The 21,460-nt window shown below is 48.0% G+C and overlaps 1 protein-coding gene across 7 annotated transcripts in view; it reads left to right on the top strand.

Moving 5' to 3' along the window:
* The window catches only part of MTCL1 (microtubule crosslinking factor 1), a 125,626-nt gene extending 104,619 nt beyond the window's left edge, over positions 1-21,007 (top strand). For 4 of the 7 annotated variants that reach the window (XM_046024935.1, XM_046024932.1, XM_046024933.1 and 1 more), the window contains 5 exons: positions 1,179-1,433; positions 6,738-7,034; positions 8,641-8,672; positions 12,734-14,273; positions 19,820-21,007. In XM_046024935.1, coding sequence (XP_045880891.1) covers positions 1,179-1,433; positions 6,738-7,034; positions 8,641-8,672; positions 12,734-14,273; positions 19,820-20,014 — 2,319 coding nt within the window. In that variant the 3' untranslated portion in view covers positions 20,015-21,007. Of the gene's footprint in view, positions 1-1,178; positions 1,434-6,737; positions 7,035-8,640; positions 8,673-12,733; positions 14,274-17,034; positions 17,092-19,819 lie in introns of all 7 variants that reach the window. The other 3 variants (XM_046024937.1, XM_046024938.1, XM_046024934.1) reach the window with 1 other exon arrangement.
* Positions 21,008-21,460: the final 453 nt, after the last annotated feature.

The raw sequence follows: 21,460 nt of genomic DNA, 5'->3' as shown, positions 1-21,460 counted from the left end.
ATCCTGATTTTATCATGGAAGTAAAGCATTTTGATTTACATTTTTAAAAGATTTTTCTGGCTTCAAGGAAAAGAATGGATTAGAACCCATTAGAATTGAATGGAGTAGCATGGTCCATAGGTAAAAATCCAGGAGTCTGCTGAACTAGAATAGAAAAAGATGCATCCTTATGTTCATGGATCTTTCACTAAAATCGATCATGTCCTGTAGCAACAGTGTGTTCCCAACTCCCCCTTCCCGTCCTCTGCTCTTGTTGTCATACCTTACTTCTATAAACAAACAATACACTGCAACTGGTTTTGCTTTAGACACTCAGTAATACTTTAAAGCAAATTTAGGGAAAAATGAGCTTGTATTTGCATTTCTTGTGTCATTTGCATTGTTCATTTTTTTGCATAGATCAGAGTGTCTCTTAGTATCCTAATCCTTCTGCCTGAAAACTTCCATCATTTCTTGAAGTACAGGTCTGCCGGCAGTGATTTTTTTTAATTTGTTGAGAAAGCTCTTTTTTCCTTTATTTTTGAAAGATATTGTTGCTGACCATAGAAGTCTGTCAGTTTCCCCTTCAGCCATTCAAGGGTGCCACTCCATTGTCTTCTGACTTGGATAGTTTCAGAGGAGAGGTGTGCTGTCATTCATGTCTGTGTGTCCTATGTCTGTCTGCCTCTAAGGTTTCCTGTTTGATTTTCGGCAGTTTGAATATGGTATGTCTAGATGGAAATTTTTTTGCTTGTTTGTTTGTTTGTTTTGGTATTTAATCTCAAGGATGTTTAATGAATATTTATTGTAGATGGGTTGGTCCCACTGCTGGTCCATCCCTCATTTCCGTGTGGGGGCTGCAAACTTAGGGACAGATATGGACCTGCCCTCAGGGAGCTCTATCTATAGAAGGACGGGCAAGGTATGGTGGTAACTGAGTCAGGAAGTGGAGCTGAGAGGCAGACCACAGGAAGCTAGTGGACTTACTGCTTTATGTTTTGTGTGACTCTCTATGTCAAATGTTTGTAATTAGGGCTTTAAAAATGAGCATTGGTTTTGGTTTTTTTTTTCCCATGGGATTGGTCAAATCTTGGCTTAAACATGTTTCTAGGGATGATATGCAAATGTGGTGAGATTCTCCTCACCTCTTCATGTAAGATTTTCCAGGGATTAAGGTCTACGTCCTTTCTCCTTGCCAGCTGGAAGAGAAGACTGAGAAGAACTTGGGAGAAGCAGGCTCTTTTACTGACAGCAAAGGAGCATTCAAAAAGGAGAGGGAGACACACCAGAAGCTCCTTGCCGACAGTCATGGCCTGGTCATGGACCTGCGCTGGCAGATCCATCACAGCGAGAAGAACTGGAACCGGGAGAAAGTGGAACTTCTTGACCGTCTAGACAGAGACCGGCAGGAGTGGGAGCAGCAGAAGAAGGAGCTCCTGTGGAGAATAGAACAGGTAAAGGGAGTACCCCGGCACCAGTGAACAGGGAAGAGAGTACAGATGACTAAACTGAAATCAGAGCCCTTAGAGGGGGGAAAAAAAATCAAGCTAATGTTTTATGGGCATCTGGAGGAAGAGGGAAAAAAAATCACAGAATTTCTAGCATTGGTGACCCACACTCAGCTCTTGCATTACACAGATCTTTTTATTGCTAAATTTGTAGGTAACTTCCTTGTGTGTATAATGTGTGGTATGTCTCTACTCAGGGCTGGTAGGGGTGGGTAATATTCTGAAGGAATTTAAAGACTGCACTTGAAACATGAGGTTATTTCAGGGCTTCTAAGGTGATTCCTGCCAAAAAGCAAACTACCTTTTAAGTTTATCACTGAAGATGTGGTCACAGTGACTGCTCCAACTTGAATGGAATTGCTGTCCATTAGGAAAGAAATTGCTGAATTAAGTTGGAAATGAGGCTGGTTGCACCTATGATTATTGCTGAGCTGTGATTAGGGAGGACCACAGTCAAGGGATGGGGCTGGTAGCTCATTGTCTTCAGTTAAACAAACAATTCAAACACCCAGATGAATTGAGGGGGAGCCGGGGAGTTGTTTTTCTACCTCCCAGAGAGTCGTTCTCTGAATTGCATCAGACTCAGGACCGTTTGCATAGTTTCTAGTCATGCGCGAGTGATGCAGAGATTAAATATTAAACTGATGAGGTTTTAGACTTCTTCTCTGGCTGGATTTTTACATAGTGTATATGGTTTTTGTTTTTGTTTTTGATTTTTTTTTTAAAGATTTATTTATTTGACAGATAGAGATTACAAGTAGGCAGAGAGGCAGGCAGAGAGAGAGAGAGGAGGAAGCAGGCTCCCAGCCAAGCAGAGAGCCCGACGCGGGGCTCGATCCCAGGACCCTGGGATCATGACCTGAGCCGAAGGCAGAGGCTTTAACCCTCTGAGCCACCCAGGCGCCCCTTGTTTTTGATTTTTATTTCAGCCTGCCCCACTTATAAATTTATGAGACCTCAAGGAAATGAATGAATCAATAAGAAACTGAGTTCAGGAAAAATAACCTTATTACTCTCTTACAAATACCCATACTGCCTGCATTGATGTGGGAGCCTTTTGAAAAATGTGCTCTCTTGTCCTCAAACGTGATACCTGCGTCTTGCTGGTGCAATGGCCAAAGTTAGTTTCTGCATGCTGTCAGGGAGGGAGAGAAAGAGAATGGACTTTTAAAAAAAAAAAAAAACCAGGATTCTCTGGCTCAGAAAGTGTTGAGAAGGAGGCACACTGCAGATAGAATGGAGCAGACCTTCTTCCTAGATTTGATTACTCACCCAACTGAGTCACCATATTGGTCTTTGATGTGGCTCATTTCAGAATTCCCCAAAGTCTAGCAAAAGAAAGGTGCCCACTTCCTGTTTGGCCTAGAAATGCATCATTTGAGAAGAATCTTCTGTATTGAATCCCCTGTGTGCCTGTGCTCTCCTGAACAGATCAGTGGTTGGGTGGAAATTGCAGGGGCAGAAATAGCATGTATTGTCACAAAGGGGTCACTGATTTATCACATCTAACTTTGGTTAACCAGTGTCTCAGAAAGGCCAGTTACCTTGTTATCGGGGAGGGTTCCCCTTGGCCTCCCCTCCAGGAGCCCTCACCGTGTTCATCCCTCCTATGGCACAGCAAGGCCAGCACAATCCCTGCCACAGCCCTTCTGGGGTCCCCTTTGCCTGTTAGCTGTGGTCTTGTCATAGTTCCTTTTTGGAAGTCACAGCTTGGATATCATTTAAGCAAGTCTTTTAGGGTTTTTACTTTTGGGAATGAGGAATTCCTAGGAAAGGAAAAAGTAGTAGGATATCTGATGATAGTCAACTTTGAGGAGTTAATGACCAGGGGAGGAGCAGTGGCCCCATTTTAAGACTGTATCTTGAAGGGTAAGATAGGGCGTGTGCTGAACCCCATTTCCGGTTCACATCTGTCTTCCGAGTCAGAACGACTGTGGTTCTGCCGAGCCAACAGCCTCAGAACGTGAGTCCTCAAGGTTAACATCTCTGAGTTTAACGGATTCGAGACACGTGGGTTCCAGGCATTCATCTGTTCTTGAAATCTGTGTGGTGGATCCCACAGGCTTTGCACAATGATCTCACCGCTGTTTTTAGAAGAAGATTTGCTGCCAGTGAATGATGCTTCAGATATGCAGTTGTGGCTTTCAAAAATAAATCCAACCTTCTCCCCCAAATAGTCAGCATTTTAAAAGAAGATTTTATAAATCTTGGTGCCTAATCCCCAAAATTAAATGAAGCAGTTATAGTCATTCTCTGGAAAAGAGGAAATTGACCAAAGAGTGTGTGTGTGTGTGTGTGTGTATAGATTTCGTTTATTGTTCGTTTAATTTTTAACTCCACATTCCGTAGATAAATAAGAAATACAGGTGAACATTCTTCATAATATATGCTCTTGATATTTGACTACTTGGTGAGCCACGTAACCTTGACTGTGATAACCTAATACAGTTGGTGAAGGAAGTAACACTAAATCCATTTTCCACTTTCAGAACACATGTTTCATACTTGTCCGGTGTCATTAAATTCCTACATAATTTCTGCGCTGCATGAGGCATTTCATATGACAGATGACTGTGGGAATGCAGTTAAGGTCCCACAACACGTGTCATCTATCTTATCAGCAACCCTTGTCACAGTCCAGATTTGACTGGGCGATAGTTAACTTTTATGGAGTCACACTACATTTCTCCTTAGAATTAAGATCCCAGTTAACGTGCAGATGATACAGGGCTCGCCACTGTACTAAAGACCTAAAGGGAAAACCATGTGTCATTCGGGTCTCCTTCCAGTAACTTCCTTAAATTAACTACCTCTGTAGCCTGAAAGGCCTTTCTTTTAAAACCCATTCACAAAGTGACCTTTTTTCTTTGGACCAGTTCAGGTAAGGTGACACTGTGGAGAGCTTATTGTTTCCTGTATTTTTTGAAATGCAAGTCTTTTCAGTTTTCTATTTGCATTAAAAGTCTTTCTAGTGCAGGATTCGAAGTACAGTGGGCATCGGTGGCTGGTTTGAAATGACTGTCCTAGGAAACCCTATCCTTTTAAGGACCCATTATTCTATTACAACATCCCAGAGGCATCTTAGCAGCAGATACCCTCCAGCTAAACCCATTCCAGTTCATTTTTAGGAAACCTAACACTGACCAGCTTTAGTGAGCATTGCTTCTGGCCGCCTGTGTTTATTTTTGAATTCCCCCTGTGCTGAGTTAGAATGTGCTCGTTCAAAGCCTCCTCCTTAGTCATTCTTTCCTCCTCTTCACACACACCCTCGGTGCACATTTACAGCTCCAAGTGTGATTCTTGCGTTTTAATTCCTTGCCCAGAATAGCTTAGAGATGATCATGTGTTAGAACTAAATTGCGTTGACATGCATTAGATGAACACAATAAAAAGTGTTCCCTTTTTGTTGTCGTTTTTTTGTTTGTTGGTGTTGTAAAGAACACATTTAGCATCTTTAAGAGAACTGGGAAAAACTGCCTTGGGGTGGGGGGGGGGATGGGAAGAGATCAGAGGGGCCGTGCTGCTGAAACCCAGAGTGACTGATTTGTTCCCTAATTCAACTCTGACCCCGCCTCAGACTCTAACATTGAAGCTCTGGCTGCTTGAATTTCCATATTTCTCAGAAAATGAAGATAATCCACCGTCTCAAAAATTACTTAAATTGAGGAAAAGTCCTTTTAATAATGGAGATTATTTCACATGGCTTGGTTCCTGATGATGAACAGGCCATACTTACCTCCAGCTCCTGGATGAAGGGCTTAGTTGGGACACAGAGGTGTAGTCTGTGAAAGAGTCTCGGTTAAAAAATCAATTAATGCTTCCAGGGGAGTTCTAGAACTTCCCGGCGCCATATTAGCCCTTGAGGACCCAACATCTCTCTTCTTTGACAAATCAAGATGTCACTTCCGCCCTTCAGGTAACTTTCTTAGCCAGGAGAGCTTCCACCATGGTGGGGTGTGTGACGTGTCACCCAGTAAAGACCCTTGTGGAGATACCTGGGTGGAGGTCTCCTCAGCCCTACATTGTGCTTTGTGTGCACGTTTTGAAGGGAAGGCCATGAGGAAAGCTCTGGAGAGTCTGGGGAGAAGTAGTCCATTACGGCTTTTCCAGGGAGGCAGCATCCGCCCAGCTCGCCATTTCCCTGCCTTTCCCTCTGATTTCACGTTGGCTCCCTTCCTGAGTTGCTCCACATGGTTCCTTTTAGTGTCATAAATCAACAAGGCGTGTATCTGTGCACCCAGACCCCAGGGAGGTCAGTGCTGGTCTCTCAGACGAACAGTGAGCCCTGCTGGGCTCGCCTTGCCAGTGGCCCCTGCGCTCCTCCCCTCACAGCTGTGAGGTCCCCACTTTACAGATGAGGACACTGAGCTGGGGATCTCTGGGGACGTCTCTTCTGCCAGCCAGCCACAGAATAGTGGCCACTCCAACCTCAGGCCTTCCTCACTCGAGGGGTGCCTGTGTGTTCCCCACTATTGCTTCCTGCCTTTCCCAAGTCAGGCAAACAACTACGGTTCTACAGGATGTGGCTTTTCCTTTTTCAGTCAGTCCAGATCTTTCCTTAACTTGATAGCTAAATTGTAATCCCCTCTAGCAAAGTTAGAAGTTGTTTTTGACACCCAGTGGTTACAACCCAATTCATGACTTGGGTTGCAGATGGGACCCCTTCCAAATGATTTGGGAAGAATAGTGTTAAAATGAGGAAACCCAGCTAGTTAGGACAATCAAATTTCCCCTCAGAAGCTTGCTATCACTGATGGTTTCCCAGTGAGTGTGCCTTAAGTTCTAAACGTATAAAAAAGAGTTCTAAATATGTCATGTAACAATGTCAGTTTTTAAAAAATAAATGTATAATTTCCCATGAAGTTGTATCGTATATGATATATATGTGTATGTGATATATATGCGTGTGTTATATATGTGTGTGTGTATGATATATATATGTGTATGTGTGTGTGTGTGTATATATATATATATATATATGTGAAATGATACAACTTCATGGGAATAGGCTCATATGTGTGGTTAATGCAGATTTTCCAGGCTGGATAAAATCGTGATTTTTTTTTTTAATAAAAGCATCTGTAATGTTGTGTTACTTTTGAAAGTAAGGTCAGAACTTTAAGACCATTGACTTCTTACAGTCTTTCCGATGAACCCAAATGTAGTTCCAAACTGTGGAGAAGCAGTGGTCTAGAGAGACCAACAGACAGAAAAGTGAGGCTCATTGTTTTCATTTTTAAAACCCTCAAGTTGCAGAGAGAAAACAGTCCCCGGAGAAGTGGCAGTTTCCTCTGTGATCAGAAGGAAGGCAACATGCGCCCCTTTGCCCACCCAGGAAGCCCCCGAATGCCCCGTCCCTTGGGGGTGTGGCCCTGCGCGGACACCGACTCCGCCCCGTTTGAAGACCGGCCGCTGTCCAAGCTGAAGGAATCGGACAGATGTTCAGCACGGGAAAACCTCTACTTGGACGCCTTGTCTCTGGATGACGAGCCAGAGGAGCCTCCAGCCCGAGGGCCCCAGCGGGAGTTCAGGAACTGCCTTCCCCAGGTCGGCCTGGGATTTGGGGTCCAGTTAACTGCTGCAGGACCAAGGGGTTGTCAGGAGAGTTGGCCATCTGGCCGGCAGGCTCGGGTTTTGCAAATTGCAGCCTCTGTGTTGAGTAGGCAGGAAACCCTCAGAGTGCCAAGATCTTTGCTTTGTGGTCCCGACCCCAAATTCCTAGGGCGAGCTGCATTCGCTTTCACTTTGCAAACATGTCTCGGGTTTGGAGACACTGGTTTCGCCCATGAACAGGTCCAGGGAAACACACAGAGATCTTTCATTCTGGGAAGTATAGGTCTGCAACCTCTCATTAAATCACTGCAGTCTTCTGATTCTTAACACTTACTGGTAACAGAAAAAAATCTGTTCCAAAGAAGGTACCTCACATTGGGAAATGCTAAGTGTCACTAAATAATGACATGCAATAGGGGGAAATCCAGCACTTAGAAGCCGTGCGTAAATTAGATCAGCAACACAGTAAGCTCAACTCTGGGCTGAGATTTCCAGGGCACAATGTCAGGTTTTTCTGGTTATGCCCTTTCTACAACTGGGTTTTTGTTTTTTGTTTTTAAGATTTTATTTATTTATTCGAGAGAGAGCACAATGAGGAGAGAGGGAGAAGCAGGCTCCCTGCTGAGCCGGGAACCCTACGTGGGGCTCAATCCCGGGATGCCGGGATCATGACCCGAACCAAAGGCAGATACTTAACCGACTGAGCCACCCAGGTGCCCCTCTGCAACTGGGTTTTAAAACCGGGTTGGATTTTAGGAATCATTACCTCTGAGTCAGTTTAATGGCTGCTGTACCTGTCACTTAACCTGTCCAAAGGCAGACTTCGAAGAGTTGGTGTCAAGTAGTGTTGAAATGGGGTCCAGTTAGACTTCGGTCTGGTGTCTGTGAGGTCAGATACCTTCTTGGCAGCGTGGGCCAGGATGCCATCCTGTTTGATCTGCTGGCAATTCCCATGGTGCAGCTGCACAGCGGAGAGGAAGCAAACCGGGGTCGGGAGTCCACAGTGACCGGGCCCCATACTGAGCTGCCACAGAGCAGACGTCCTTGTAAGCTTGCCTCTGATTCCGCACGGCAAAGCTCACAACAGAAGTGCTCAAGCCCGGGGCTGTTGCATCGCCTTCTACATCGAGGCTTAGACCAAGGGACATAGCTGCCACCTTCCTCTCTCGGGGGAGGGGGGGTAGGTGCACATCTTCCCTTCTCCCACCTCCTCCTCCTCTCTCTCTCTCACACGTACACACACACATTCAGATGTACTCGGGTCATGACAAAAGCCAGCTTTGAAGTTTACACAGCTTCCTTTGAGGAAACCCAGGAGAGCACTTTCTTCAAGACAAAGTATATAGCCAATTTTTCTCATTCACATGGGCTCCTCCCTGGACTGCGGGAGCTCCAAACCCTCATCACACTGTGGGTTCTGGTTTTATTATTATACTTCAAAGGGCTGAGGGGCAGGAGCATTCCTGACCAAAACTTGGCCTCGGTATACATTTTAAATGGGATTTTCCTATGGGCAAAGTGCAAAACAGATTACTTAGCACGTTGAAAGGGCCTGGCAACCATATTAACTGATTCAGACGATCTAATTTCTTCTTTGTAGGAAGAAGAAAATCACAAAGGAAATCTTCAAAGGTAAGTAAGACTGATGAAAACAATAGTCGGCTACTGAAATTAAAGCCTCTCGGTCTTAAAATTCTATCTTGTCACCAGAACCTGTGGTAACAGTCTTGAGAATGACTTAAAGTAAGGCTTCTGAGTACGTCGTTGCTTTATTATTATTGATTGTTTGCCATAGAAAGGCCAGGGAGACGCTGTACTCTTGTGGGTGTTAGTGTCATGGTGAGAAGAGTTAACAGTTTTGTATCATGTATATAAAGGAGTGTTGTGTCTAGTGGTTTCTGAACAGTCCACCGAAACCCCTCACTTCTCCTTTAGTCTGGAAAGACTCCCTCCTGATGTGCTGGGAGACATTTTATATACTGTGCATTTAAAGTTCTACCAGGAGAGTTTATTAAAATATTTCCTGTCCGTAAACCTTAAAGTAAATACAAAGCGAGTGATGTTGGCCCTGTTCATTATCAACCATTTTAGGTCATTTGTATGATAGGATGTACCTGAAAAGACACATCTAAGCAAATGTGTTTATATTTAAACATTGAAAACACAACTGAGTGGAAAGATTTCCTGTACACAATTCCCCTCATCCCCACTCACATGCTTTTTCTTTATAGACGAATACATGCTATTTCCACCACAGGAAACTTCTCCTCAGGGCAGTTCGCTGTTTCCAGATCTCCTCATCCCTGGTTTTCCTGTGAACTTCAGGTCCATGAATTACTGTCTCCTTCCCATTTTGCCCAGTATTGGGTTCATCCCAAACCATCCAAAACACCTGTGGTGTGTTTCTGTCCTTCAGGCATTGTCTTGTCTGGTCATTCTTGGACAGTCCAGGGCCATATTCAAGAGCCAGAGACTGGTTTCAAATGCACATCTGCTCTCGCCAGCCATGAGTTAGGTAACCACCCTGTGCCTCAGTTTCCTTACCTGTAAACAAAAGGTGTTTCCATTTCTTCACAGCTTAAATGTGTTACTACATATAAAACAGAACAGTGCCTGACATGGAGTAAATTGTCAACAAAGTTTAGCTATCTTCACAGAACTCTTCACTTAGTAGCTCTTATTTTTTGTCTTTTTTTTTAAGTTTCTTTTTTTTAATAATCTCTACACCCAATGTGGGACTCGAACTCACAACCCCAAGATCAAGAGTCATACACTCTACTAACTAAGACAGCCAGGCGCCCCCTATTTTTTATCTTAATTGCTGCTATTAATTTCAAAAGTCATCCATACTTAGAAAAATTAATCCTAAATTAAAACTTAAATATCACAATATCAGAAATATTAAAACTTACATTTCAGGGGTCCCTGGGTGACTCAGTTGGTTAAGCGTCTGCCTTCAGCTCAGGTCAGTGTTGGGCTCCCTGCTCAGCGGGAAATCTCTTTCTCCCTCTCCCTCTGCTCCTCTGCCCACTTGTGTTCTGTCTCTCAAATAAATGAATAAAATCTTTAAAAGAAAAAGTACGTATCAAAATGTCCACGGTAAGAAAGTACACGTGTTGTCCTCACTATCCCCTTCTCCCTCTTGGTTCTAGCAGTTTCCTGTCTTCCCCCCAATACCTTCTTCTGTGCGCCTTCATGCACTGGCACGTTTCCAGTGTGTCCTGGTTTTGTATCTGTTTTGTTTTGGCCCCTGCTAAGGCTGATGTGTTCCCTTTCTGTGCCCACATCACCTCTGTTTCATGAGATCCATCTGAGGCCTGGGAGCAGAAAGGCCCCAGGCCGGTGCACTGGCTTAACTCTGAGGCTAGTTCCTCCGTGGGCAGAAACAGGGCTCAGACAAGCCATGTCCAAGAAATGTGGAAAGGATTGGGGTTTCAGTACCTACGGGGCATTTCCAGTCCCCAGTGAACAACGTTCTGTAGCTTATTGTTTTGGGTTTTTTTTTAAGATTTTATTTCTTTAACAGAGAGAGCACAAGCAGGGTGAGCAGCAGAGTGAGAGGGAGAAGCAGACTCCCCGCTGAGCAGGGAGCCCGATGCAGGGCTCGATCCCAGGACCCTGAGATCATGACCTGAGCCGAAGGCAGCTGCTTAACCCACTGAGCCACCCAGGCACCTGAAGCTCATTATTAATTCAGCAACTCCCTGACTTGGCTAGAGGCAAGAAGAGAAAAATCGCACTTACTGGAAGGCTTCATATCAATGATAAATTGACCCATCCCTCCTATTTCTTTTTCTTTTCAGTGCTAGTTGTAGCCAGCTTGCTGTTCTTCATCAGCCCATGGGAAAGTTTGTAGATTATTTCTAACAACAAAAAATCACTAACTTTTGCCTCTAGTGAGAAATAACAAGATAGAAAGCCTACTGGTATCATTTGTAGCCTTCTGTCTTTTACCCCAGGGTGGCAACCCAGAGTGAGGGCAAAGGTACCCAGGTCTTTGCCGGTTCTGTGAGCCAGTCCATGTGGTACACAGACCCCCGTTCTAGCCTCACCATCATTAATGGTTTCTGCAGTGGAGTGGCCCATGCACACTCCTTCTGGGACCAGGTTGTGCTGGTCTGAAACCCTAAGTATTTAAACTTCTGTTTGAGGTACGCAGACAGGAATATGTTCTATGAGAGAGTGGTCTCGTTGCAGAGAGAGTCTGCATATGCCCCCCCTCCCCTTCACCCCGACAGGAGCAATTTCCGGCCAGAGGGTCCATTGGGTTGACAAGCTGCCTGAGCGCTCCAGCAACCTCCTGTCTTAGCATTTTGGAATCCCCAGCACCTCATAGGGTGCCTGCCCTGGCCTATAGGAGGCAGTCAGGAAATTCATACCAACTAGAAATACATGGAATGAAAGCACTAATTATGCAGGAATCTAAATCCAAAACCACGTCCATCAGGCAGCACTTACCCGACCCTGGCTGTCCCTTCAGCTCAGACCTCTTCACCCTCCCATGTGTTTGAGTGTCTGCAGGCGTCTTCCTCTCGTCCAAGAATACAGGAGGAGCAAGAACACAGCACAGGCTGGGCTATACAGGAGGGAGTAAGGGGGAGGGAAGACCTGAGCCCTGGTGGTGGATTTCAGCAGGGCAGGACGGAGTTTCTGTAGGAAGTCGTATTTGGAAATCACGTGCCCACCTGTCACACCTTCCGCTTCCCTCCTTTGCTCCACATCTTCCCTTTGGCCTCTGGGGATGACCCTTAGTACAGCTGACCCCTGAACAACACAGATTGAACTACACGGGTCCACCTAGATGTGGATTTTTTTCCAGTAAATACTGTATGGCGCTGTAAATGTATTTTCTCTTCCTTGTGGTTCTCTTAATAATATTTTCTTTCATTAGCTTATTTTATTACAAGAATACAGTATTTAATACATACCCCCAAAGTATGTGTTAACAAACTGCTTATCTTATGGATAAAGCTTCTGCTCAACAGTAGGCTATGAGTAGTTAAGTCTGGGGGAGTCAGATATTGTGCATGGATTCTTGGCTACATGGGGGTGGGACCAGCTAACCCACGTGATGTTCAGGAATCAACGGTACTTCACCAGAAATTCATCCAGCAGAGGATGAGGCCGGCGGATGAACAGGATGTCAGATCATACCTGTGATGTTGTGGTATCAACCCCCTTGGCGCACACCATTTGCGGGGTTTGGATCAGGACGGGGCTGAATCTCTGTCAGTAGCGCGAGCACCTGCCTTGGTGCCGGGAATTCGGAAACTCCTGTGGGTTAGGGATTGAAGGCACCCATCAGCCAGGTGTCCTTCTTGCTCTGGAGCAACCACAGGCCAAAATGAAAGCATTCCAAAGTGGGTTTGGAGCTTAGCTCTGACCAACCCCCAAAGCCCAGTCTCCTGCTCGTTTCGTAGTAGTTAAGGGCCGCCTGTATGAAACTCTGACTCCTACAAGGCTCCCGGAACAATTCCAGAGTCATGAAGAGTCCGTTGAACATGCATGGCGGTGGCTCAGGAACAGAGAACATCGAGCGGCTGGAAGGCGTGCGGTGGTGGAGGTGGAGGGAGACTGACGCAGGGTCGGGCCGCGGGTGGGCAGGACGCACGAGCTGCGGGGTCAAGGGCGGGGCTGAGCATGCTTCTCGGCTGGCGGGCAGCTGACACCCTCTTCTCTCCCACTTTTCCCAGGGCTGTGTCTGTGTCCTCCATGTCTGAATTCCAGCGTCTGATGGATGTCTCTCCTTTCCTGCCGGAGAAGGGCCTGCCGGCTGCCAACAACAAGGAGGACGTCACCCCACCCCTGTCTCCAGACGACCTGAAGTACATCGAGGAGTTCAACAGCAAGAGCTGGGAGGAAAGGCCCCCGGAGCCCTGGGCAGATAGGACCGAGGGGGGGCGGGCAGGGAATGAGGCCAGCAGGGAGCCTTTCCCCGACTCCTCCTGGTATCTCACCACGAGTGTCACCATGACCACGGACACCATGACCAGCCCAGAGCACTGCCAGAAGCAGCCCCTGCGGAGCCACGTGTGCGCTGAGCAGGCCGGGGTGCGGGTTCTGCACAGCCCGCCGGCCGTCCGCAGGATGGACAGCATCGTGGTGGCTGGGGGTGAGGGCAAGGGCCGGTCGGAGCCCGAGTGCCCGTTTCCCACAAGCAGAGCCAGGGGGGGCGCTGGAGACGCAAAGGGGGGTCCCTCAGAACACGTGCTTAGCAGGTGGCCTTGTGCCCCCTCCAGACACCCCCGGGACTATGTGGAGGGAGGACTGCACCCCCTGGAAAGCTCCCTCTGCACCCCCCTGGGGTTCGCCTCCCCACTACACAGCCTGCAGATGTCCAAGAACATGAGTGATGACATGAAGGAGGTGGCCTTCTCTGTCAGGAACGCCATATGCTCCAGTCCTGCCAAGCCTCCTGTCAAGGACATGGCCTGCCAGACCAATGGGTCCCGGACAACAGGGACACAGACCGTGCAGACTATCAACATTGGCCTGCAGACCGAAGCCCTGCGTGGCAGCACCATCACCAGCAGCCCCCATAAGTGTCTCACGCCAAAGGCAGGGGGTGGTGCCACGCCCGCGTCGTCTCCTTCCCGTGGCCTTAGGAGCAGGCAGGTGGCCCCCGCCATCGAGAAGGTGCAGGCCAAGTTTGAACGCACATGCTGCTCCCCCAAGTACGGGTCTCCCAAGCTGCAAAGGAAGCCCCTCCCCAAAGCTGAGCAGCCAAATAGCAGGACCTCCCTGGGGCTGGCCCCAAAGGGGTGCAGCGAGTCGGCCTGGGCCCGCTCCACCACCACAAGAGAGAGCCCCGTGCACACCGCCATCAACGATGGCCTCTCCAGCCTCTTCAACATCATCGACCACAGCCCTGTGGTGCAGGACCCCTTCCAGAAGGGGACACGGGCCGGGAGTCGGTCTCGCTCAGCAGAACCTCGGCCAGAGCTGGGTCCAGGCCAGGAAACAGGCCCCAGTTCCCGAGGACGGTCCCCCAGCCCCATCGGGGCTGGCTCAGAGACGTGGAGGGAAGAAGGGGGAGAGGGCACGCCCTTGAGGCAGGACTTATCCGCTCCCCCTGGTTACACACTCGCTGAGAACGTAGCCCGGATCCTCAACAAGAAGCTGTTGGAGCATGCCTTAAAGGAGGAGAGGAGGCACGCCCCCCACGGTCCCCCAAGTCTTAACAGTGACAGCCACATGGGAGAAAGAGTCAAAGCTGAACCAGGGTCCATCGAGGTAATAAGGCTGAGTATTCCAACCCTCACCCCACCAGCTCTTCTGTTTAAATGCTCAGAAAAGATGTGTAAACCTGGGCGTTTGTTAGATCATCTGATTTCAAGAATCCTTATCTGTAATGGGTTCTTGTGAGTTGGAACATGCAGGAGTTATGGGAGAATCGGATAGGCAGAAACACAAGCCTTGGGTTACTCCTAAAGAAAAGTTCATGTTCTTGTCCTCGGTGATCTTTTCTTGAAGATGTAGCTCAGAGTTTGACTCAGGTTCTCTGGTCTAGGTGATTGATGCTCGTCTGTCTGGGCCTTTAACTTGCGGTTATAATTTGTCCTCTTTCTATGTGAATTTGTGTCCCAGAAATGTGTGTGTGTGTGTGTGAGGTGTGTTGGAGTCACATCAGGGCTGTCTGAGTGCTCCAGATCTTTATCCGGGACAACACAAGAGGTGTGCCAGAGAGGCTGATAGCGTGGAATGTCCCAGAAGGTCTGGACTGCAGTGCTGGCTTCAGTACAGAATAGCAGTCCTCTATTTCCCTGGCCATAAAACTGGGTGAGGCAGATGGGTAAGATCAAAAATCCTGCCTTCCTACGATGTGATGATTACTGTTATCCCCCTTATGTCTTTCATATGACCATCACACCGTATATGACCACCCATCCCAACACCTGTAATTATTATGCAATTATTATTACATTCCCCTTAACATTATTCACCAATGGGTCGGCCTTGAATTTTGATCTCATGTGTTTGCACACACAGTATGTCCACACCACACCACTTTCAGAACAGTCCGCGTTTCCACTTCAGGAGTGAGTAAAACAAAACAAAGGCTGACGGTTATGCTGGGACCAGATGCGTAGGGGCTGCGGGCCTGGTGCAGTGGGGCCACACACGGTCCCCGCCTCCATCAGACACTGTTGGGTCGGGGATCCTGCGTGCAGACTGAAGGGTGAGGCCGGCTCACCACTAGCCCAGATGGACACACTCCAGCCCCATGGAGTCCAGATCCCTGTCACCATTCTCCAGGCAGCTCCTGCAGATGGCGAGGGTCAGAGAAGAGAGACATACTCCCCGGGCTGCGGCCCTGCTCTCCTGCCATGGTCCAGGCAGCCCTGGCTTCCCAAGTTGGGAGACGAGGCAGGCGTGTTTCTACATTTTCCTGGTGTGTGGCGGGGTGGGGGCGGGGTGCGGAATCGGTGGCTCCCGGTGGAACCCACCCAGGAACAGTCAACTCAACATGTAGAGTTTAAACCATGTGGCATTGCAGTGCCCTACAGAAATGGCAGTGGCCATTTCTTTCAACATAATGATAGTATATTGGCCATGTTTGGAACATAGGTGTCTTTGTGATAAAGCTGTTTAGTGCGCTGAGAAGAACGAATACCATGGTTGAGTGTTCTCGGGTGACAAATGGTGTCTTCTCTGGGCTTCTGTTACCCCATCCCTCCAGGGGCCTGAGGTCAGTGACTTTCCTGCCACAAAGGGCTTATTTAGGTGGATGCCCTAAGTTTCTTAAGGCTCTGGAAGAATCCGGTGAAATGAGGGCTCCATCCCAAAACGTTACCTGGCTGTGCCTGCAGTTAATTCCATTAATATCAGAAACTAAAGAGAAATTAATGTTTAGGAACCAAAAAGGGCTCTGAGTTATAATGACCGCTCCAGGCAATCTGTGATAGTAGAAAGACAACCGCTTCAGGTAATTCACAACCTCGAGGCATGAAAACGGTTTTATCAGGACTGAACTATGCCTGCCCCACTCGGGGCCCCTGTAGAGTGTCTGTTTTAGATTTTTTTTCTCACTGGGTGTGCTTGCTGCCAAAGAGATGATTGGCCAAGCTCAGGATTCAGAACCTGCGCAGAGCGCCCAGTGGCAAAGATTAGATGTCGTGTGCTCTCTTTCCTTTTCTGTTGGAATTTTGCTGGCTCTCGATTCCACTGGAGTTCTCCTTGTCTAAACTGACTTCCTGTATTAGGCCCATTGGAAACCCTTGCCCATCACTCCATAAATTATGTAGTAAGTAGTTCTGGGTTTTCATTCCAGAATCACCAGGACTAATGCTGATTATCCAGCCTGCTCCGAGCGCCTGGCTGTGGGCCCTTCCCTGAACACATGCTCGGATGCCCGATCAGGGGACCTCCCTGGTGGGGGTGGGGCACAACGGGAAATCTCCCTTGTCTTTTCTCGCTCCCCTGGCCCCCATGGCTATATTTATCCTCTTTTTCTCTTGAAGCTGTAGTACCAGCTCTACCCTGCAGAGAAGCTAAGAGGAGAGTCGTAGTGCGAAGGAAGAGAATAATCTGGAAATGCAGTGCTATGCTTCCCTCCCGTGTCTAATGGACAATGTGAAGGGAACTTTTCAGTGTGAGCAGTGGCCACGTGATCCTCGCGAGTAAAACAGACCATTTAATCCTCTGTTTCAAATACAGTAGTCATGTGGCTTCTATCCCTATGTGCGCCAAAGGATTTCTGAAATGTGAAACGCCAAAGGGCAAATCAGGGAGGAACAGAAAGCGGAAGGGAGAGGTCTGTTGCTGTTCTGTCGTGAGGGTCCCTTCGTGCTCTGGACCACCTGGACCCAGGCAGAGAGAGGCCTGCTTACCTGCGCGTGCACCTGCCGCTTTTGCAGGCCTCACGTCTCTCCTGATAGCTGTCCCTGGAGCTGCCACCAGGCTTGTTGACTTTAAGCTTTTACTGTTCTTCTTTTTTAAAAACTACTTTCCAACCTACTTGCTTTTCTTTTCTTTCTCTGTCTGTTCTGTCCAGAACCAAACTGTCTTACTAACTGCCCCCTGGGGACTCTAGCCCTGCCTGCCTCACGCCGTAAGTGCTTTCTACCTTCTTTGCACACCATCTGGAAAGGTCCTCCGTGTAATTCGGGGTTGGTATCTGACACTCAGTAATGAGGCCGAATCATGCCAGGTGGATCTGCCCTCTCCGGAGAGCCCGCCGCCAGCCTGCCCTGGCCTGGAGTCCATCTTCAGGAACCAGTCAACAGGCATAGACATCCCCAGTTGCTCCCCGGAGTAAGCGAGTGCTCACTGTGAAGAAATCCTGCTAACGTTTCCCCTCTCTGCTTTCAGAGGAGCAAAGGGATATTGGCCGGAGAGGGGACTGTGTCGGGCACAGAGGCCTGGCCTGTGGGGGTCTGTGAGCCCAGCGTTTTCCCAGTCAGGCCTGTACCTGCTCACTGTTATTCTAAGGCACATACACACCACCAGATGCTATAATGAGCTGTGACCATAATGCGATGAGGCTTTTCTCTCTTTCAATAACCGCACCAGAAGGAATAAATCCAAATGTATCTTGTCCTTCCAGGTGATCACCATAGGTGACCTAGTAAGTGCTCACTAAATATTTGTTGGGATGAATCAACAACAAAGCCATCCCTTGTTCCGAAAAAATAGCCTCACGATTGTCATCTGAGCCTGAATCGAGGCATGGGGAAAAAAATCCCAACTTAACCTTTGATCAAGAATTGGTCACCCACCCACCTCACCCACAGGTCTTAACTCAGAGTGCTAAATACAAAAATGAGGTTGGCTCTCAAAAATGAAGGAGGTGCTCCCAAGATAAAATGGCCACACAGCCCTTTGCAGTAGCCTCTCAGGGAAGGACAAGATCGTTTGCTTGTCTATGCTGGTGTGTTACTAAAGAGAAAGTTCATACTTGAACCCATGGGCCCCCATTTCTTCCTATTAGGGGTTCACACGGTCTAATCAAAAAGCCCATTCTGGTCCAGCATCAGCCAGGTGGAAAAGGGCTGTTGTGAAGTCAGGGAAAAAAACCTATGGTAGTAGCCATCCCCACATTCAACACACCTGCCACATGTGTAACACACATCACATACTCCTACATAGCACATGCAGCACACGACACACACAAGATGACACAACGCACACACATGCCACGTACCCTCAGACACGGCACATACAACGCAGCACTCATACCCAACATGATCCCACACGTACACTACACAACACACACAAAATGCAAACAGAACACAACATGCAAATCTTAATACCAGGAGCAGAGACAGAAAAAGACAAAGCAGTGGCAGGTTTCCCAAGCCACGCAACACCGGCACATGTGCACCCGCGGGCTGAGGTGAGGGGAGGACAGCTCCCCCACTTTGAACCCCCTCAATTTGCATCTCAGCTATTTCAGGCTGGGCTTCGTGGGCGAGGTCTTCCTGGTTGCCATGGTTCCCATCAGTAGAGTGCTTTGCTAATCCAGGCCTCCCCATCCTCTGCTAGGACGCAGAGTCACAAAGAGGCAGGAGATGTTTAAGAGTCATCTCCACTGTTAAAGCCATTTTCCACTGGGCCCACGGGGTAGGTGGGAACCACTTCACTCCATCACTCTTCCAGAAGGACCACGCCGTGCTCCTCCTTCCACCCTCCCTCCTCCTCCCATCGCTCGCCACTGACGTAGCTCACTGTCTCTTCTCTGCTGTCACTCCCTGCTCCGCAGACCAAACTGTCCTCATCCTGGTCTCTGCGCTTGCTGATCCCATCTCTGTCGGTCCTCTGCCGCACTTCCTGACAGGCTCTGAGCCCCTGTGTTCTCTGTCATTCTTCATCGCAGTGGCTTACCATCTCAGCTTTTTCTCATTTGAGTGTCACTTGGGGTGGGGGCGGGTTCTGTCCCCCAGGGAACTCACCATTTCCTCACGCCCCCACCACTCTCTTCTGGGCACCGACATGCTCCAAGTGTGGGCACCCTTGCTTCCTGTCCTGCAGACTAAGTAGCTCGATACTCGTTAACACCGGGAAAGGAGCGCGGGCCCCTGAGAAGTCCAGCAGGTGGTTGGCCCTCTGGCTGAGTGTGTTGTGCACGATCTGTTCTCCGAGGGCATAGGATCCCGGTAACAAGCGCAAGCACACTCTGATTTCCACTTTTTAAAATGCTGCAGCAAGGAAGAATCATTAAAGAAAATCAGAACGAAGTTAAAATTTCTGCCTGCAGCATTTTTTTTCCCCATGCCGTGGGAGTTTGTTTAACCCACTGCCAGTCAACTTAGAATAAGCGGCAGCAGAGTTCGTTTTAAGGTGAGTCTTGTTGCTAATGCAGCTGGATAATTCATGGGTCTCTTCGTGGGCCTCCAACAGACCAAAGCATAGGGAGGCTGGCCTGTTAGGGCCAGGTCACTGTGGCTAGTCGATCATTCAGGAAGACCAAAAGGATGGGGTTAACTGGGTCAGGATGTGACCAGTGGCTGGTGGTTCTCCCCACTTCCACAGACTCCAGCCCAATCCGGAAGACGCTGTGTAAACACCCATCTCATTGCATTGCCGTGTTTTGATCATACTTTTCTATCTTCTCATTACTGTGTCACTGATCATCCGTGCTGAATTTTTCACTTACCACTTTAAGTTATTCTCCTGGAGCAAAATATGAGTTAACATTCTGAAGTTGCCCCTGACCCATTGCATTGAACTTGAGTCTGTTGAGAAGTGTGTTTGAGGAGAGTCACACCCCCCTGCCCCCCTATCCCGCCCCAGGACCTGTTGGTCTGAGTAACCTTGTCTTTCTCTTCTTGGCTTTGAAGGAACTACCTTGTTCCGCACTAGCTCCATCCCTAGAACCCTGCTTCTCCAGGCCCGAGAGACCAGCAAACCGTCGCCCTCCGTCCCGTTGGGCCTCACATTCCCCCACTGCCTCACCGGCTCAGTCGCCTGGAGACCCTGCCTCACTGGAGGAGCTCGGCGATGAGGAGCCACCTGGGGAGAAGACACACCTGTGACGAGTGCAAGTTTGCATGGATTATCAGGGAATAATTCCCTGTAATTTGCATAATCACACTGTCGTCATCAACCAAGCTCCGCCCACAAGGAGAGATCTAGCTTTCCAAGGTCAAAGAATGTTTTTAAAAAACACACAGCTGCTGAATGTCCAACCTGTGAACCTGAGATGTTTCCAGAACGAAACCGTAAACGTGCCTGTAATAACTTAATTTTTTTTCATAGCTCAGAAAACTATTTTTGTCTCCATCTTTTTTACACACAGTATATTAAACAAAAAAAAGCTAGATAAGATATAAATAAATTTAAACAATAAAAGTTTTAAAGATGTACATTTTAAGAGATTCTGAACACCCTTGCTCTCGATACTGGCTGCCTCTCTGTTAAATTTGCACTGTTACACTTTGGTTTGGTTAATTTCCACGTTGAATTAGGGTGTGTTAATTTTATTCTGTCAGTGTTTTGGGTTTTTAAGAATTTTTGAAATGCTTCAGACTGTCTGATTCAGTGAACTTTTTGTAGTGAAAAAGCCATGAAGCCAGTCGACAAGACCGATATCCTCTCTATGCAAGGGGATACACGTCTGCATTCTTGAAAAGGTACAGAGTCCTCAGCTGGGCTTACCAAATTCTCTGTATAATCCACGTACTCTACTTGACTTGCACGTCTTTGGGTTCGAAGCGCTGGGGTGCCTGTACATACCGCTGCTGTGGTCTCGCCATCGCCTAAGTGTGAGTCACCTGTCCCACGTAATACGTTGTGAATCCCTCGTACTGTACTTTTATTGTTGTCCTCTTGCACTGAGATACAACAGCAATGGCATTTTTAAATTATTGTTAACGATGAACTGGCAATATGCGGTGTTTACTCAAAGTTTTCTTGTTTAAGGAAAAGCACTACAAAAAGTCAGGAGGGTACCACACTGAATCAAAGGATGGTGCCTCAGAGTCTGTATGAGACAATGATGAAGTAGAAATAAAGCCTTTACAAGATGGCGGCCTGTGCCGGGACCTCGTGTTTCACATGCCCTGCACCCTCTCCTAAGGGCTCAAGTGACAGTTTTCCATAGCCAGGGGAATGAGGGAGAGGGGAGGTCCTGACACACCTCACTGGGCCACACTGTGAGCACATGGTGCCCCGCAGCTTCCCTGTTCTCTGGAAGAGCGTCCTGGGGTTGATGAAAAGGCAACTTCATTCTGACTGAAAACATGGCAGGCATGGAGGTATGAGGAAACTCATATCCAAAGTCCAAATGTGCCCAGCCTCTCTCCCTCTCCCCTCCTCGGGAAAGTGGGAGCGGCCAGTCACCAAGAGGGTGCCTCCATCCCTGATGTCTCCAGCCTGTCAGTGGGTGATAGAGTAGGGGTTTATAAAGAGGTGATGCTGCCAAACAGCGTAAGAACTGCTTCAGGCCAAATGTCCTTCTGTAGACTCGCTGACAGAATAAG

This window comes from Meles meles, chromosome 12 (genome assembly GCF_922984935.1).
Source record: "Meles meles chromosome 12, mMelMel3.1 paternal haplotype, whole genome shotgun sequence".
NCBI lineage: Eukaryota > Metazoa > Chordata > Mammalia > Carnivora > Mustelidae > Meles > Meles meles.
The sequence above is the reverse complement of the archived record's forward strand: the minus strand, read 5'-3'. Positions and strand labels throughout refer to the sequence as shown.